Source organism: Crocuta crocuta, unplaced genomic scaffold (genome assembly GCF_008692635.1).
Source record: "Crocuta crocuta isolate KB4526 unplaced genomic scaffold, BGI_CrCroc_1.0 scaffold102, whole genome shotgun sequence".
NCBI lineage: Eukaryota > Metazoa > Chordata > Mammalia > Carnivora > Hyaenidae > Crocuta > Crocuta crocuta.
Window position 1 is genome coordinate 2,499,176 of NW_027530019.1, and position 19,353 is coordinate 2,518,528.

At 44.0% G+C, this 19,353-nt stretch overlaps 1 protein-coding gene and 1 pseudogene across 1 annotated transcript in view; one reads left to right on the forward strand and one right to left on the reverse strand.

The window, feature by feature from the left end:
- MYO5C (myosin VC) overlaps nucleotides 1–19,353 on the forward strand; it is a 104,610-nt gene that overhangs the window by 41,173 nt on the left and 44,084 nt on the right. The window contains exons 12-21 of the mRNA XM_077764387.1: nucleotides 368–508; nucleotides 2,434–2,559; nucleotides 8,244–8,327; nucleotides 10,044–10,178; nucleotides 10,646–10,743; nucleotides 13,364–13,450; nucleotides 13,925–14,036; nucleotides 15,304–15,515; nucleotides 18,146–18,311; nucleotides 18,645–18,791. Coding sequence (XP_077620513.1) covers nucleotides 368–508; nucleotides 2,434–2,559; nucleotides 8,244–8,327; nucleotides 10,044–10,178; nucleotides 10,646–10,743; nucleotides 13,364–13,450; nucleotides 13,925–14,036; nucleotides 15,304–15,515; nucleotides 18,146–18,311; nucleotides 18,645–18,791 — 1,308 coding nt within the window. The remainder of the gene's footprint in view (nucleotides 1–367; nucleotides 509–2,433; nucleotides 2,560–8,243; nucleotides 8,328–10,043; nucleotides 10,179–10,645; nucleotides 10,744–13,363; nucleotides 13,451–13,924; nucleotides 14,037–15,303; nucleotides 15,516–18,145; nucleotides 18,312–18,644; nucleotides 18,792–19,353) is intronic.
- LOC144231740 (glyceraldehyde-3-phosphate dehydrogenase pseudogene) lies at nucleotides 11,063–12,007 on the reverse strand (annotated as a pseudogene).

A 19,353-nucleotide genomic window follows, 5' to 3' on the forward strand; every position in this document is an offset into this window, starting at 1 on the left:
AAGCTCTCCTCGTTGACGGCTTCCCACACTGGCCCCACAGCCAGCAATCTCGAGCAGGCTGGCTCTGTCTTGGATACCAGCAGTGCTGTGAACAGGGAGGGGTTGCAGGACCACCCTGAGTATGCTCAGTGTTGGGTCCACAGCATTTGGGGTTCAACTCAGACCAGGTGGGAGGATGATGGCTAGACTCACATTAGGAACTCAACAGCATTGATCATGGGTAGGGAGGGCTGCCTGCCCCTTGAGGTCTTCCATAAATACTGCAAACCAGTCAGGTATCTGTATTTTCCAGAGGCTTATGTCCTGGACTTTGGAAGCACACTTTAATGTTCTGTTTTATTTTCTCTACTAACTTCTGGATTTCCAGCATGTCTTTAAACTTGAACAAGAAGAATATATGAAGGAAGATATCCCTTGGACTCTGATAGATTTTTATGACAACCAACCAGTTATTGACTTGATTGAAGCAAAAATGGGTATTTTGGAACTACTGGATGAAGAATGCTTGGTAACTTAAAAAATTTTTTCAATTTCTGAGTAGTAATAGAGGAGAATATTACAAAATGGAATTTTATGGTGTACATGTAAATCCTGATGTGTTACCCATTTGGTGGGGTATGAATGCTGGGACAGCAGTCCATAGCAGGACCCTGGAGGGGGCAAGCCTCACCCTCAGCATGTGTAGCCCACCATTGGGTAACACACACAGCCTCTCAGGCCATGTCCAGCAAGGAGGAGTCCTTTGAGCTCCAAGGGGTATGTAGAATGGACAGGAAAGTGGCAAGTGACCTCATGCTGCTCATTAATGACTAACAAGAATTGAATTTTCTTTTATTTCCTCATTCTTGTGAGTCACCCATTTGGAGTTGTAGCTGAAAAAAATCAACATCATACCATTTGAAAGAAGCGTTCTACTCTTTGTTATTTCCCTCTGGGAGGAGCAACTTAACAGTGGGGCAGCCTAGCAGTGTTCCTCATGGGACCATAGGGACAAACAATCCCCAGGGCAGTGTTTGTTCTTTGGTTTAAAAATTGTATTATGATGCTTAAACATAGATTTGGTTTCCTTTCCAGAGATTTATTTCTCAAAAAAAAAAATCATAATGTTGAAAACTTACCTGCGTTTTCTCCCCAGAATTGTCAGTTTCATGATTTTACTCATGGATTATCCTTTCTGGCACCACTGTGACATAAGATTAAAGGGATGGCATCAGGGCAAAACATTCCAGAATGATCTAATGAGGCCAGGGTGCATAGACCAAGGTAGCCTCCAGGAAATATTTGTACCTACTCTGCACAGAGGTCCCCTAAGTGACCAGAGTCACGAAGAAGCATGCAGAAGTCATTTGGGCACAATGGGGTATTAACTTCACTGCGTTTGGACCGAATATAATTGATCACTTGCAAATCATCAGTGTCAAGAACAAGTTTTGCAACTAGCTCTGTTTGAGGAGGTAGTTATTAGTTAGGCAGTAAAACAAAAGAAAAGCTATTTTTCTGAAATTGGGCAAGGTGGGGAGGACTATATTTAGGTGCCAGTCTTTCCCCATTCAACAGACAATAAAAGTCATGCTTATGTAATGGAATCCATGCTATTTGTCCCCTGGACCTTTAGACTTCTCCTGGAGGAGATTAAGAGGAATACTGCTAAATTAGCAAAAATAAATTTCTTCATTCTTGAGTCATTATATGTCCATTTCCTTCAAGTTTATTACATTTTGTTTGTCTACAGGGGCATGGATATGTCTGTTTAAATGGCATCCTAAAGATTGTTAAGATCAAGAACAGATGTATGCCTAGAGTTGCTTTATAAAAAGGAACCACAGGCGCACCTGGGTGGCTCAGTCAGTTAAGCGTCTGACTCTTGATTTCATCTCAGGTTCATCTTATGGTTCATGACATTGAGCCCCACATTTGGCTCCACACTGATAGTGTGGGGTCTGCTTGGGATTCTCTCTCTGCCCCTCCCCTACTCATGTTCCTTTTCCTTTCCTCTCTCTCACTCAAAGTAAATAAATAAAAATTTAAAAAATAAATGAATAAAATTAAATAATTAAAAAATTAAAAGGAGGGGCACCTGGGTGGCTCAGTTGGTTAAGTGCCTGACTTTGGCTCAGGTCATGGTCTCACAGTTCATCAGTTTGAGCCCCTTGTAGGGATCTGTGCTAACAGCTCAGAGCCTGGAGCCTGCTTCAGATTCTATGTGTGTCTCTCTCTCTGCCCCTCCCCTACACACACACTCTCTCTCTCTCCAAAATAAATAAGTAAACATTAAAAAAAATAAAAATAGCAAAAAGCAGCCGCAGATCTAAGCAGCGTGCTCTGAGGTTGCAACTCACCTTGGTTTGTCAGAATCAGCGCTTTTCTGTGCCTCTATTAACCTTTTGTCTCTAGTCATCTTACCTACTATTTGCTTTGCTTTTTGTCTTGCAGTTACCACATGGAACTGATGAAAATTGGCTTCAGAAGCTATATAATAATTTTGTCAACAAGAACTCTTTGTTTGAAAAACCCAGAATGTCAAATACATCCTTTACCATCCAGCACTTTGCTGATAAGGTACCGTGAAAGTCTGGAGCAACGCTGTCTGTGCAGGCGCTGTTCCCTGGTGGCAGCGGGCAGGCCAGGAACTTTTCTGATCGGTTTCAAGTCACGTGCATGTAGCTGTGATGAAGGATATGTGCATGTGTGTTTAACGATCTTTAATTTGTTTTTATCGCAAGATACGAGTTTCAGCGGTACTGCCTTAAACATAAATGTGGTGCTAGCGGACCTCATTTCTGATTTTGGATTTGTTGTGAATTCATTAGTCTCTTATCAGTTTATCTCCTCTATAACGTTGTTAAAATCAAGACAGCGTAATTGTTTTCTGTAATGAAAGCTATATCTTTTTGTGACGTTTTCCTTTGTTATTAAGTTATAATGTATTTATTACAGTGGTAATATAGGTTGGCTGAAGATGTGTTTTCTAGGTGGTCTTTATTTTCTTCTTTATAAATCTAGTTTTTATGAAGCAAATGTTACTTTAATAAAAAGACAAAATTGATATAGTGGGGGAGGGGCCAAGATGGCAGAGCAGGATGGAAGTTCTCAGCTTCCCTCACCCCTGAAAGGCAGCTAGATCACCACCAAACCATTCTGTACACCTCGAGAATTGACATGAGGATTAACATAACAATCTGTATGACGTGAGCCACAGAAATTGGCAGGTATGCAGCTCACAGAGGTCAACTGGGGGAGAGAGAAGCTGCGGAGGGTAGGGAGCTGTTTTTGCAGAGAGGACAGAGAAAAGAGAGGAGAGTCCAGGAAAAGCACTCTCCCGGAAGTAGCTGGAGAGAAAGAGAAAGAGTGAAAACGCCCACAAGTAACTGAACAAGAAAGGGAGAAAGGAAAAAGGAGAGGATTTCAATACCATTAGGACTCTGGAAACAGGGTAAAGCAAAGTCAATACCTGGTGGTGCTCTGCTGGGAAGGGCAAATCCCCAGGAACAGGCAGTGAGGTTCTAGGGCTCCATGGACCACATGGGGAGAAGCTCTTCTCCTGCTGGGAGGACATTTGGTAGAGGCTGTACAGCCTCCCCACAGGCAAAGATCCCAGCAGACCCCAAAGAGTAGCCACATTTGCTAGTATTGGGACAAAGACGCCAGGGTAAGGTGAAAGCTGGCACCAGCTATGTGTTGTGTTTTGCCCTAATCTCTGAACCTCTGCTGCTGCACAATCCCATGAAATTTTCTATGGCAAGCAGGCACCTGGCCACAATCTCTGAACCTCTGCGACCATGCTACTGCATGAATATTCCCAGGGGTAAGCCAGCACCCAGCCATTGCCTGGGGAGACCCTCCCCCAAAGGATCGGAGCGGGTCGAAGCCTCAGGACTCTCAGAAATGAGGGGTTTGGTAACACAGTCCCAGTGAGATCATTCAGGAGGGAAATGCCATTGGGCAGCCTGATGACTTGCATGCGGACAGTGGAGAAGCAGGGAGTGGACAGAAGCCAGAGACAAAGAAGGCATGCTTCGATTGCTGGTCATTGAAAGTTCAGAGTTCCAGTGCCAGAGACTGGGAAGCTGGGTGATGCCATTTTCACCTTTCCTGTGCATGTCCATACACGCGCTGGTGTGCCACACCGATCCACCCCAATAAACTAAACAGCTCCACCTAGTGGAAAACAGAGCCGTTACACCAAGCCCCTCCCAACTGCACCAACCAAGCCCTAGAGGATGACCACAAGTCTCTCCACCTGGTTAGTGTGTGAACTATAAAGTTCTTCATAGTTTGCCTCTTAGGAGAAACTGAATGTAATTTCATTCCAATTTCGTTCTGTTCACTGGTCCATCTGTTTGGAGTTTTTTCTTTTGTGTCTTTTCTTATTCTTGGATACAGAAAGAGAAAAAAATTATTTTTATTTTCTGCTTCAAAAAAATATTTAGAGGCACCTGGGGCTCACTCAGCTAAGCATCCAACTTTGGCTCAGGTCATGATCTCACTGTTCTGAGTTCAAGCACTGTGTTGGGCTCTGTGCTGACAGCTCAGAGCCTGGAGCCTGCTTTGGATTCTATGTCTCCATCACTCTCTGTTCTTCCCTCACTCATGTTCTGTCTCTGTCTCTCAAAAATAAATATTAAAAAATTTTTTTAAAACATTTAAATTTTTTACTGTAATTTTTCTAAGTTTTTAAATTCTGTTTTACTTCCTTCATTTCATTTTATTCTATTTATTGGGCCTTAAAAAATTTAAATGTTTCCTTTCTTCCTTTTTTCTTTTCTTTTTCTTTCCCTTTTCGCTCATTCTGTCAAGCTTCTTTCAATAACCAGACCCAAATACACCGAGGATCTAACTTCCTTTATTTGATTTTTTGTGTTGTTTTTAATTTTTTTTAATTTTAAGTTTTAATTTTATTAATTCTTTTTCATCTTCCAAAGTGACAAAATGAAGGAATTCACCCCAAAAGAAAGAACAGGAAGAAATGACAGCCAGGAGAGTGCCTGAGTGGCTCAGTCAGTTAAGTGTCTGACTTCAGCTCAGGTCATGATCTTGTGGTTCACAAGTTCAACTCTCAGAGCCTGGAGCCTCCTTCAGATTCTGTGTCTCCCTCTTGCTCTGCTTCTCCCCAGCTCACACTCAGTCTCTCTTACTTGTAAAAATAAATAAAAATATTTTAAAAATTTAAAAAAGAATTAGAGAACTCAGTAACTTATCAGAAAGGAAAACCATCTGAATCATAGGAATACCAGAAGATGAAGAGAGAGCGGAAAAAAGGGTAGAAGGGTTTTGTGAGCAAATCATAGCAGAAAACTTTCCAACCTGAGGAAAGACACAGACATCAAAATCCAAAAAGCACAGAGAACTCCCACTAGATTCAACAAAAACCAACCATCAACAAGGCATATCAGGGGCGCCTGGGTGGCTTAGTCGGTTAAGCGTCCGACTTTCGCTTGGGTCATGATCTCGCGGTTCGTGAGTTCGAGCCCTGCGTCAGGCTCTGTGCTGACTGCCAGCTCAGAGCCTGGAGCCTGTTTCAGTCTGTGACTCCCTCTCTCTCTGACCCTCCCCTGCTCACACTGTCTCTCTGTCTCTCTCAGAAATAAATAAAACATTTTAAAAAATAATATTGACTGCTTATTTATATTTACATCTGAGTTAGTTAGCATATAGTGCAATAATGATTTTCAGGAGTAGAATACAGTGATTCATTCCCTACATATAACACCCAGTGCTCATCCCAACAAGTGCCCTCCTTACCCATTTAGCCCATTCCCCACCCACAACCCCTCCAGGAATCCTCCCCTCCAGGAACCCTCAGTTTGTTCTCTGTATTTAAGGGTCTCTTATGTTTTGTCCCCCTCCCTGTCTTATATTATTTTGGCTTACCTTTCCTTATGTTCATCTGCTTTGTATCTTAAATTCCACATATGAGTGAAGTCATATGATATTTGTCTTTCTCTAACTAATTTTTCTTCTCATAATACACTCTAGTTCCATCCATGTTGTCGCAAACGGCAAGATTTCATTCTTTTTGATTGCCGAATAATACTCCATTGTGTATATGTATATATACACCACATCTGCTTTATCCATTCATCTATTGATGGACATTTGGGCTCTTTCTCTACTTTTGCTATCGTTGATAGTGCTGCTATAAACCTTGGGGTACATGTGCACCTTTGAAACAGCATTTTTATATCCTTTGGATATATACCTAGTAGTGCAATTGCTGGGTTGTAGAGTAGTTCTATTTTTAATTTTTTGAGGAAACTCCATACTGTTTTCAAAAGTGGCTGCACCAGTTTGCATTCCCACCAGCAGTGCAAAAGTGTTCCCCTTTATCCACATCCATTGTTTCCTGAGTTGTTAATCTCAGCCATTCTGACAAGTGTGAGGTGGTATCTCATTGTGGTTTTGATTTGTATTTCCCTGATGATGAGTGATGTTGAGCATCTTTTCATGTGTCTGTTAGCCATCTGGGTGTCTTTGGAGCAGTGTCTATTCATGTCTTTTGCTCATTTCTTCACTGGATTATTTGTTCTTTGGGTGTTGAGTTTGATGAGTTCTCTATAGATTTTGGATACTAACCCTTTATCTGATATGTCATTTGCAAATGTCTTCTCCCATTTCGTCAGTTGTCTTTTAGTTTTGTTGATTATTTCCTTCACTGGGCAGAAGCTTTTCATCTGATGAGGTCCCAGTAGTTCATTTTTGCTTTTGTTTCCCTTGGCTTAGGAGACATGTCTAGTAAGAAGTTGTTGTGGCCAGGGTCAAACAGGTTGTTGCCTGCTTTTCTCCTCTAAGATGTTGATGGCTTCCTGTCTTACATTTAGGTCTTCCATCCATTTTGGGGTGTGTGTGTGTGTGTGTGTGTGTGTGTGTTGGTATAAAAAAGGGTCCAGGTTCATTCATCATATGTTGCTGTCCAGTTTTCCCAACATCATTTGCTAAAGAGACTGTCTTTTTTCCATTGGATATTCTTTCCTGCTTTGTCAAAGATTAGTTGGCCATAAAGTTGTGGGTCCATTTCTGGGTTCTCTTTTCTGGTTCCACTAATCTATGTGCCTGCTTTTGTGCCAGTACCATACCATCTTGATGATTATAGCTTTGTAATACAACTTGAAGTCCAGAATTGTGACGCCTCCAGCTTTGGTTTTCTTTTTCGGGATTGCTTTGGCTATTCTGAGTCTTTACTGGTTCCATATAAATTTTAGGATTGTTTGTCCTAGCTCTGTGAAGAATGCTGGTGTTATTTTGAAAGGGATTACATTGAATGTGTAGATTGCTTTGGATAATATCGACATTTTAATGATATTTGTTCTTCCAATCCATGAGCAAGGAAAGTTTTTCCTTTTTTTTTTTTTTGGTGTCTTCTTCAGCTTATTTCAGCATGTATATCTTTTACCTCTTTGGGTAGGTTTATTCTTAGGTATTTTATGGGTTTTGGTGCATTTGTAAATGGGATTGATTCCTTGATTTCTCTTTCTGCTGCTTCATTATTGGTGTATAGAAATCCCACAGATTTCTATATGTTGATTTTTAAACATATTTTGTAGTTTATGAGAATTTATGACACATAGATATTACGTAATAAACTATGTAAACTAAAGGCGAAAACTACTGGAGTTTGAATGTTTAAGCAACCACCCTGGATATGTTATTTTTTGAGGGATTCGAAAAGCCCTGTGAATCAGGAAGGGCCATGTGGAGAGTTTTCTAAGCCAAATTCAGGCTTAGAATTTACCCACTCTAACCTGACCTCAAGGGCTTTGGTGGCCTTTTAACATTTTGTGGTCAGTCAGTTTTCCTTTCTTTTCTACCATACTAATGCTGCATTAGGAAAATATTTCTGTTTGAACCCAAAGGACAACACTGAGCTTTTTTTCTCCTCCTGATGGCTTCAAAGGCAGAGTGAACCCTAAGCCAGGTCTTCATAGACCTCTGTGTGTATCAACTGCACACATTGCAAGGAATGACTGGTCACTGGTGGTTAGAGAGGACCGACAGGTGAATATAGAGTGATCGGTGATGAGTTAGAAACCAAGGCAGTGGGAGAGCCTGGCTCTTTCCAACAGATGACATCCCCAGCATCTGAAGTTTTACATAATGGATAAACAGAAACAGAATCTCTTCTAGAAGATTGATTTTTTAGTGCCTTCATTATTCATTCTTAAAAAAGAAAAGGAGAAAAACTCCATGGCCTTAGACGCTGTCTGCTTTTGCTTCTTTGGCAATAATTAAACCCTTTCTCTTTACAGGTAGAATATAAATGTGAAGGTTTCCTTGAGAAGAACAGAGACACTGTCTATGATATGCTGGTTGAAATCTTGAGAGCAAGCAAGGTTTGTAAGGTCCTCTGATGGTAATTACTGTTATTCATTATATAACTTGAAATGGATCTAGTTGGGTATCAGGAAAAAGTAAGAAGTGTGTGGTTATGTTACTGTCTTTCAGGGGCAAACTGTAGCTCATACTTAGAAAAAATAACTATTTTGGAACTGGGACTAAAATATGTATCTAGCTTCTGAAAGCGTGCAGATAAATCTCCACTAGGTACAAAATCAGAAATCAAATATGCAGACACCAGAGAGGAAGGATAGCTAATATAACCAGTTAAAAGACCACTGCTTACATTTTATTCACTCATTCATAAATATGTATAAAGCACCTATCATGTGCCAAGCATTGATCCTAGATTCTGGTTACAGCAGTGAGCGAGGCAGCCCCGATGCCCACCCTCATGGAGCTCACCATTCTAGAAGGAATGATGTACCCTGACCATATAAGGAGCAATGGCAGGTAGTAGTTCTAAGTGCACGAAAGAAACCAGAGCAAGACAGAGGGGATGATGGGGGAGGGGAGTGCTTGCTCAGATGTGAAAGCTCCTTGAATCCACAGTTCTGGAAGAGGAGTAGGGTCACCAAAGCAATGACTCTGGATTTTCCTTTTTCCTTTCGAACATTTCCTTATTAACATTTGAGAATAAGAATATTCCATACACGAGGCTTCATTCTGTGAACATTTGGTTAGATCACATTTATTTTTCTTCTTTTAAAAGATCCCTTTTCCTTCGTTCATATTCAAGTACTTTGACAGTTTCCCAAATGAGCATGAACACTTCCACTAACAATCATAAATAAGTTGTAGGCATGACAACTTGAGTTATTAAAACTGATTTATGATAGAGAATTCAATCTGGCTGCATCTTATGTACAAAATTAGTTGATTTAGTCCACCAATTGTTTACTCACCCCCAGGCATACCCTGGGGTCTGGTCTGGAAGATGAACACTGATCACATCGAAGTGCACATGGGTCTCTCTGCTGAGCACAAAAGCTCTAAGAGGTGTGGGAAGTTCAGATCCACTGGCTTTGCGGCTGGAGCATACAGGAATATACTAGAGATTCTCCCCTGAAGGAGATTGTCAGTGCCTGATTTAAAAGAAAAAAAAAAAGGAATTTCGCTCTAAGAAGATATAACATTTTAAGAAATAATTGATGCATGATAGAAAGTAATGAGTATCTTAGAAGATACTCATAAGGGAAACATTTTTTTTGTGTGTGTAGAAGAAATTGGAATTAATTTGAGTTGGGGCACAAATATTTTTACCTTTATTTTAAAACTTAACTAAGCAAGTGAAAAGAGTAGAGCTCAAAAATATTTTAACAGAACCTTGAGTAATGGGTAGAGTTTGGATTTACAAGGATGAGAATATGAGGTAGGAAGGAGGAGATTCCAGGTGCTGAAACAGTATGAGCCAAGGCACAGAGGCAGGACTACAAAATGTCTCCACTGTGCAAATGTCCATAAAGACATTTAATATATATTTAATATATATATGGAATATAAATGTGACATAGACATTTGCACAGATGGCCTCTCTGTTTCTATTCCTGGAAAGAAGCTGTGTCATCCCGAGGGAGGAGTGCCTTTAGAGATTGGTGGAGACTGCTAACCTTATTTTACACAGGGTTGTGGTATCCGTTTATAAGGTTTGTATCAGCTGCCCACTACGAGTGAACACCTTTGGATATTGAAATCCTCTCTGTTCCTTCCAGTTCCATCTCTGTGCCAACTTTTTCCAAGAAAATCCAGTCCCTCCTTCCCCTTTCGGTTCAGCAATCACAGTTAAATCTGCAAAGCCGGTCATCAAGCCAAACAACAAGCAGTTCCGGACCACAGTGGGGAGCAAGGTACCCAGAAAGTACCTGAGGGTGAGAGGCCAGGCCCTACAGGGAGCCAGGCAGTGGCGGGGGGTGGGCCACATTCCAGGCCTGGACCTGGGCACTGACCTGCTTCACATCTAGTATAAATGTACATGCAAAGAAAAGCCACAGCTCATCATCATCATCATACCTCACCTTCCAAGGGTGCGTACACCTGAGCAAAGCATGTGCACAATAACATGATTTACGAAGTTCCTTGCTATTTGGGAGAACTGGATAGAGCAGCATTCTGTCCAGAACATAGGACATGCTAATACTCACAGTGACAGATTTAAACCTTTCAAAATAGACGTTAATGCATGAAGCTAACTTTTCTTCCTAATTTACTAAGGTTGGGCCTCTGTGTGTGTGTGTGTGTGTGTGTGTGTGTGTGTTTACCTTGATCTAAGCATCAAATTTCAGCATGACATTTGTTCTCTGACCTTGTTTCCTAGTTCCGCAGCTCTCTGTATTTGCTCATGGAAACCCTCAATGCGACCACACCCCACTATGTCCGATGCATCAAGCCAAATGATGAAAAATTACCCTTCGAGTAAGTGTTTCTATGCAGGAGAGGGAAAACAGTGAGGCCATTTCTGACACAGTGTTGGAGAATTTGCTTATAATTCTCTTGAACTTTATTGTTTCTGTTTTTTGTTTTGTTTTTTTGGCTAGGTACAGTATACTTTAGTGATGGGACATGATACAGTAGAGCTCCCCAAGCCCGCCCCTCCTTTGGGGGTTTGGGATGTAAACTGTGGAGTTTGGGGGATTCTCAGTGTGTCTGGGGATGAGATGAGGCAAGGATTCCCCACCACCTAAGGGCCTCTCTCTCTTCTTGCTTTTTCTGGGGCTGGTGATCCAGGGGGCTCTTACTCCTCGGAGGCCATGTGGACCATAAGATCTTCCACCCAATTGCTATAGCCAGATTCATTGTCATATTGGGAAATGAGCTTGACAAAATGGCCATTGAGAGCAATGCCAGCCCCAGCACCAAAGGTGGAAGAGTGGGTGTCACTGTTAAAGTTGCAGAGACAACCTGATCATCATTGAAGCCCATGATGCCCTGGGGGCCCCTCTGATGCCTGCTTCACCACTTTCTTGATGTCAGCATATTTGGCAGCTTTCTCCAGGCTGCAGGTCAGGTCCACAATGGACACAATGGGAGTGGGGCACTGAAGGCCATGCCAGTGAACTTCCCATTCAGCTCAGGGATGACCTTGCCCACAGCCTTGGCAGCACCAGTAGAAGCAGCCCCTCAGCAATCATGCCACAGCTTCCCAGAGGAGACATCCACCATCTTTCAGGTGGCATGGACTGTGGTCATGAGTCCCTCCATGATGCCACAGTTGTGATGGATGACCTTAGCCAGAGGGGCCAAGCAGTTGGTGGTGCAGAAGGCATTGCTGACAATCTTGAGGGAGTTATCATACTTCTTGTGGTTCATGCGCATCACAAACATGGGACATCAGCAGAAGGGGCAGAGATGATGACGCTCTTAGCTGTACCATTCACGTGAGCCCCAGTCTTCTCCATGGTGATAAAGACCCTAATGGACTCCACATCATATTCAGCACCAGCACTGCCCCATCCTACAGGATGGAGATGGGCTTTCCATTGATGACAACTTTCCCATTCTCAGCCTTGACTGTGCCATGGAATTTGCCATGGGTAGAATCATACTGGAACATGTAGACCATGTTGAGATCAATGAAGAGGTCATTGATGATGACAATATCCACTTTGCCAGAGTTAAAAGCAGCCCTGGTGACCAAGCATCCAATAAGGCCAAATCCGTTTTCTCTGACCTTCACCATCATGTCTCAGGGACACAGCTGGAACTTTAGCAGAAGATACAGCTGTCTGTCAAACAGGGAGGAGCAGAAAGCCTGTTTCTGTTTTTGTTTTTTTTGTTTGTTTGTTTGTTTTTTTAATGATTCAGAGCAGTCCCATCCTTTACATATACTGTTAACTAGCACAAGCCCTCTAAGGTGGCTAAGCTACCTCATCTCCAGGATGAAGCAAAGGGGCTATATTTGAAAGAATAGTCTACAAGTGAAGCTAATGCAATGGAGAAAGCCACAGCGTCTCCCCAATTATAAGAAGAATTTATGTATGGCATGGTGACTACAGTTAATAATACTGTACTGCATGTTTGAAAGTTGCTAAGAGAATAGATCTTAAAAGTCCTTGTCACAAGAAAAAACTGCTGTAACCATGTACAGTGATGGATATGATCTAGACTTTTTGTGATTGTTTTACAACATATTACAAATACCGAGTCCTTATGCTGTGTACCTGATACTATTGGCATCCAGCATGTCAGTTATACCTCAATAAGAAAGGAGGAATTTGTGTTTTGAAAGAAAGGCTGTAGATAAACAGAGGTTTTACACTTAAATATGGCATGAGACATTAGACTTGTTCTCTGAGGCCCCCCAGGAAAACCGTAGATCCAGGAGCAGACATTGTACCTGACTAGAGCTAAGATATGTCTGAGGGGCGTGCACTGTCCATGGAGGTAGTACATGTGTCTGGCCACCAGAGGGTCAGACGTCAGCCAGAGGGTGTCCATTAAAGGGAATTCAAGCATCAAATGGGCATTTGGATGAGGTGAGTGGAAACATTTCTTCTATACTGGTTGTCCTTTGAAGCTGAACCAAAGGCTGCTTCCCCCATAAGATCTTTTCCATTCTGTCATCAGAATTCAGGGGTGCCTGGGTGGCTCAGTCAGTTAAGGGTCTGACTTAGGCTCAGGTCATGATCTCGTGGTTTGTGGGTTCAAGCCCTGCATCGGGCTCTGTGTTGACAGCGAGCTCAGAGCCTGGAGCCTGTTTCAGATTCTGTGTCTCCCTCTCTCTCTGACCCTCTCCACTCATGCTGTCTCTCTCTCTGAAATAAATAAAACATTTAAAAAATTAAAAAAAAAAAAAAAAGAATCCAGCACTCCTTTCTCTGTGACCTCAGTACAGCTTCCTGAACTCTCACAGAGCTGCTGTTTTCATTTGCCTTCTGGCAGGTGTCTATTAAGTAGCTGCTGGGTGCTCAGTGTGGGGATCATAGAGAGGGACCCCACTCCCCAGGGCTCACAGTCCAGGCAGGTCTGCCACGCTGCTCATGGCATATTTGTCCATCATGACAGCTTAACACATATTGAAACCTTCTTCTTTAAGGTTTGACTCCAAAAGGATTGTTCAGCAGTTGCGAGCCTGCGGCGTTTTAGAAACAATTCGCATTAGTGCGCAGAGCTACCCTTCCAGGTATGTGTCTTTCTTTGTTTGGGGGGAGAAATGCTGACCTTCAGGTCTGCTGAGAACCCAGGGAGCTGCTGCCATGGTTTTTGTCAGGTACTTGAATAAGATGCCCCCAAGATTTTTTCACTGTTCCCTGGGAAGGCCAGAAGAGGGCCACTGGCAGCCTGTGCCGGTCAGGGGCCACCATCGTCCTGTCACCTGTGTTCACTGCTAGTGAACATCATCCCTGCCTCCCCCACTGCTCCTGAGAGTGGGGCTCACGGGGGGAGGAGAACACAATCACTGGAGCAGAGTGTTAGCAAAAAAAAACACTGCTGGTCTGGTGTACTCAGGATGAGGTCAAAGGTCAAAGGTCAGAACAGACTCCACCCACTCCCCACTGCCACCCCAGCAGCAGTGGGATCCACAGACATGCCTCCACAAGAGGAAACAAGTGTTTCCTCTTGGCCACACCTCCTCAGACCCCCTTTGACTTTGCAGGTGGACATACATTGAGTTCTACAGTCGCTACGGTGTGCTTATGACCAAGCGGGAGCTTTCGTTCAGTGACAAAAAGGAGGTGTGCAAAGTGGTTTTACACAGGCTCATCCAGGTCAGTCTTGCTCAGCTCCTGGAATCATGGGCTGTTACCCAGATGCCCATCTCCCATATGTGTTTCCCTGCCCACCTGTCCCAGGACTGTGTTGTCATGGATGCCAAAGAAGAAAGGAAATATGGGGCGCCTGGGTGGCTTAGTCGGTTAAGCGTACGACTTTCGCTTAGGTCATGATCTCGCGGTTCGTGGGTTCGAACCCCGCGTCGGGCTCTGTGCTGACTGCCAGCTCAGAGCCTGGAGCCTGTTTCAGAGTCTGTGTCTCCCTCTCTCTCTGACCCTCCCCTGTTCACGCTGTCTCTCTCTATCCTAGAAATAAAATAAAAATATTAAAAAAAAAAAGAAGAAGAAGAAGAAAGGAAATATGCCCCGAGCATATGTGTCCTAAGGAGACCAGAGCAGACACGCTCACGGGGGCATGGTCTCCTGAGAGCAGGAGTCACCATTCGGGACCCAGGCTTGAATCCTGACCTCCCCCGGAGTCCTCCCATCCTACTCTGTCCTCCCACAATCTAGGGAATTTTGACGGGCCTGGCTTCTATTACACAGTTGCCTGAGACTGCCACTACACCAGGCAGGTCCTAGACACAGCACTCCGTGTGGATTTAGGTCCTTGCTGTGGCAGTGAGTTTGGTGGAAAAGAAGTGGGGACAGAGATACTGTGGCCAGGAAAGGGGTGGTGAAGACAAACGAAAATGAAGACAGAAACCAGACCTTTCCAGGCTCTGCTCTATTGTAGAAACCACATACGAGAAGCCAAAGCTCCCCGATGGCCTGAGAATCACTGAGCATGCACACGCCACCTCTACCCCACAGACGGACCCCTGAACCTCAAGTTCATTTCTTCACCTGGTGGCTTAAAACAAGTCAAAGTATAAATTTCTAGGTCATGATCAGAATTTTTCTGCCTTGGGGCACCTGGGTAGCTCAATCAGTTAAGCGTCTGACTTGGGCTCAGTTCATGATCACACAGTTCATGAGTTCGAGCCTCATGTCCAACTCTGTGCTGATAGCTCAGAGCCTGGAGCCTGCTTTGGTTTCTGTGTCTCCTCTCTCTGCCCCTTCCCTGCTCTCACTCGCACTCTCTCTCTCTCAAAAATAAATAAACATTAAAAAAATTTTTTTAACCAAAAGAATTTTTCTGGTTTACATCAAGAACAGATGTGCCAAAAATAACTTTGGCAGCTTTGAATCTCTAAACATCTTTCTCTAAATCCTGTGGAAACTCTTAAAGACTTATTGTGATTCTGTCATTTTTCTCTTCCAGGATTCTAATCAGTACCAGTTTGGCAAAACCAAAATTTTCTTCAGAGCAGGACAAGTGGCTTTTTTAGAGAAACTCCGATTGGATAAGCTCAGGCAGAGTTGTGTAATGATACAAAAGCACATCCGTGGCTGGCTCCAGAGAAAAAAGTTCCTCCGAGAAAGACAAGCTGTCCTGACAATCCAGCAGTACTTCCGGGGTCAGCAAACGGTGAGGTAAGTAAGATCCTGAGTCAGGTAAGAGGTGTGGAGTTGTACAGCCAGCTGTCTTAACTGCTCATCGCTGGGGGAGGGGCCTGTCAGGGACAAACGGCCTTTCTCCTGGGGTGGGGGTGGGGTGCAGTTGTGTGTGGGGACCCTCCTGTGGCCAACTGTGAGCCCACCTACCTTAGGGCAGGTAGTGCTGACTCTGCCTACTGTTCTCATGACAGTGGTGACAACTAGGGCCCTGAAGAGAGGAAGCTCCAATCAGGGTTTTGCTGAAGAGTCAGAATCCCCAGTGAGACCAGGTAGAGGGACTGGGCCCTTTTTCTGTGGGAATTAAAAATGCCTAAGACAGTCAGGGCTCTCGGGAAGTCCCTAAGTAAATTCCATGAGTAGCCACTGGCCGGCCTCGCTGTGGATGGGGAGGGGGGCCGGCCTTGCCTGAGGGGATCCATGGCAAGGCTCTGCCAGCAAACACAGAGCGCTCTGCCAGGGGATGGCTGAGTGGGGGGCAGGTCTGCCAGTCTCAGCTCTCACCAAGTGCTCTCACAAGGCCGTGCCAGGTTGGCCTGTGAGACGTGGCATTCTTCCTGGACAACACTGTGTGCCTGTGTGTGTCTGTCTATGCTGCTTCCTTCCTTGGCACGCTATGAGGACAGTTGAGAAGGCAGGTATTTAAGAATCAGGCGGTGTCACTGAACCTCGCCTCTTCCTGAGCTTGAGGCCTGATCTCCAGCAGCATCTGGGCCTGTTTACGTGATTGGCACACAACAGCCTTCATCTCGGCGCACTCCAGACTAGGCTAGCCGTTCCACCTCAGGTGACCATCTTACACACATACACAGCCGGCTTGCCCTCCCTGCCCCAGGTCAGTCAATAGCAGCAGTCTCCAGCCCAGGAAAGCCCCGGGTTATCTTCTTCCCCAACTCATGCTCCCTTTCTGTTTAGGAATCAGCAAGGCCTGATAGCTCTACCCCTGTTTACCTCTTGCGTCTGTCCCATCATTCCATTCCCACACCCTGGCCCTAGATTTGGCCTTCACCACCACTTGCCTTACGGTCCCACAGCACAGCCTCTACCTGCTGCCTGTCTTCCTGAAGCAGGGCCTGATGGAACCACTGCTCTCCTCTTGCCTTTAGTGCCTCCTCTGACCCCTGTTTCCTATACTTGGTCTCTGACATGAGCGTTCAAGGCTCCCCATGGCTTAGACGCATTCATTAGAATGGAAGCTCTGGGAGAACCAGGGCCATGCTTTCATACACCACAGTAGGTATTCGCTAAGTATAGTTTTTTAAATAATGGTGACGCCTTGGTGACTCAGTTCGATAAGCATCCAACTCTTGATTTCAGTTCACATCATGGCCTCACAGTTGCGGGTTTGGGCCCCAAGTCAGGCTCTGTGCTGACAGTGAGAAGGCTGCTTGGAATTTTCTTTCTCTCTCACTCTCTGCCTCTCTCCTGCTCATTCTCTCTCTCTCTCTCTCTCTCTCAAAATGAATAAATAAGCTTAAATAACAAATGGTTTCTATTTTTCTACCTCACTGGCTAATTTTCTTCATGTATCTGATATTCTAGCAATTTCAGAGAGATTCTCTTTTTCTGAATATTTCAGGCACTGCTAGGCCTCCATGTGTTCACTGACTCCTAGCCTGAAATGCCTTTTCCAACCTTCACTATCTATAGAAATCCCACCTTTCCATGGAGGGCAGGCTCACAAGCAGAATGATACTTCTGTATGATCTTTTACAGATCTTTTACTAGTTATTTTAGTTTTCCTCTTATCTCACTTGGCCATTTGTAAGTCTGTCTGCTACATGAGGTTGTAAATTTTGAAGGTAAGAACTTTATCTTCACTTCCAGTCCTTTAGACAGGAGCTAACAAACTTTTTCTATCAGAGCCAACTACTTCAGGCTTCAGGGGCCTTGTAGTTTCTCACAACTATTCAACTCTGCTCTTATTGGCCATGGATGATGTACAAATAATAGGTGTGGCTGTATTCCCATAACACTTGCAATAACAGGTGGAAGGCTGCAGAATTGGTCCCCAGGCTGTAATTTGCCCTGATCTAGAGCCTCTAGCGTGATTTCCCACAAGGATAGATGGGCAAGTGCAATGTCAAAGCCCAGTTCTGTTTCCACAAATGTGCGTGATGGCAGATGGATCCACCTGCATGTGAAGAGTGCGAAGTTGCCACATCATTCCTCTGCCCTGGGGTGGGTCCACATTCAGATCAGGGTGAAAAGGAGATGTGATGAGACTCATTTCCAGTGGATGTTAGATTAAATGAGTTAGAGTTTAATGGGTAGATTCCAAGAGTTTTGAATATTCTTCAATGAAAACAAACAAACAAAAACTGCTGGGACACCAGGGTGGCTCAATCAGTTAAGTGTCCAACTTGATATTGGCTCAGGTCATGGGCTCATGGTTCGTGAGTTCAAGCCCTGTATTGAACCTGTGCTGACGGTGCAGAGCCTGTTTGGGATTCCCTCTCTCCCTCTCTCTGTGCCCCTCCCCTGCTTGCTCGCTCCCTCTCTCTCAAAATAAATAAATATTTTTTTAAATGCTATGAAGGTGTGTTGCTCTACAGTAGAAGTCAATGCTCTGTGGACAACGGATATACTCTGCATTCTTTTTAACCTAGGAAAGCTGTTACCGCTACAGCCTTAAAAGAAGCATGGGCAGCTATAACCATTCAGAAATACTGTCGTGGATATCTTGTCCGCAATCTGTACCAGCTGATTCGTGTTGCCACTGTCACCATCCAGGCCTACACCCGAGGATTTCTGGCAAGGAGGAAGTATCGAAAGGTGCGGCTGAGACCCCGTGCTTTCTTAAGGCATGAATTTCCCAGAGCTCAGGTTATTTTTCACCAATCATAGTGGGATAGTTTTTTCTGCATGAAGACCTTCATGGAGAGCAGGGGGTTCTGGTATATGAGTATCTGTTCGTACATGTCTGCTGGAGGTGGGGTTTGGCTATTTTTCAGTGGTCTAGGTATAATAGGATTCTGTGGGTTGATCACAGGAAATTTGCATTTTGCACTGTGAGAATATTTTGGTAGTTGCATCTCTCGTTATTGGAGGAGTTGTGAGAAAAACACTGGAGAGCTAATTTACATTTTCTAATATCTTGTTTCAAAGATGCTGGAGGAACACAAGGCTGTGATCCTTCAGAAATATGCACGAGCATGGCTGGCCAGACGCAGATTCCAGAGTATCCGACGATTTGTGCTCAACATTCAGCTTACTTACAGGGTCCAGCGTTTGCAGAAAAAGTTAGAAGATCAGGTACTGGTGTTCGTAATGTATCTTTCATATGTAGTTTTCCTAACAGATTTATTTTGTCCTGGGCTAATTACTCAGCTAATGCTGTGAAGATTTATGCCCATTTTTGGAGTTTCAAATAGTTTCATGAACCACTTATGCTATAAAACAGAAGTACACTGTAAAGGGCTGCTACGTGTGGTTGTATAGGTTGTACGCTGCACAAAGGCAGCTGCCCAAGGGTGCAAGTGGGGTTGAAATCCAGCCTGGCTTTGATATTGCCAACCCATGTGTCTGGTACAAAGTTGGACTGCCTCCAACAGACACATGAAATGATGCTCAGTGTCCCTCATCATCAGGGAAATATAAATCAAAGCCACACTGAGTTACCACCTCATGCCGGTCAGAGTGGCTAAAATGAACAAATCAGGAGACTATAGATGCTGGTGATGATGTAGAGAAACGGGAACCCTCTTGCACTGTTGGTGGGAATGTAAACTTGGGCAGCTGCTCCAGAAAACAGTGTGGAGGTTCCTCAAACAGTTAACAATAGAACTCCCCTATGACCCAGCAATAGCACTGCTAG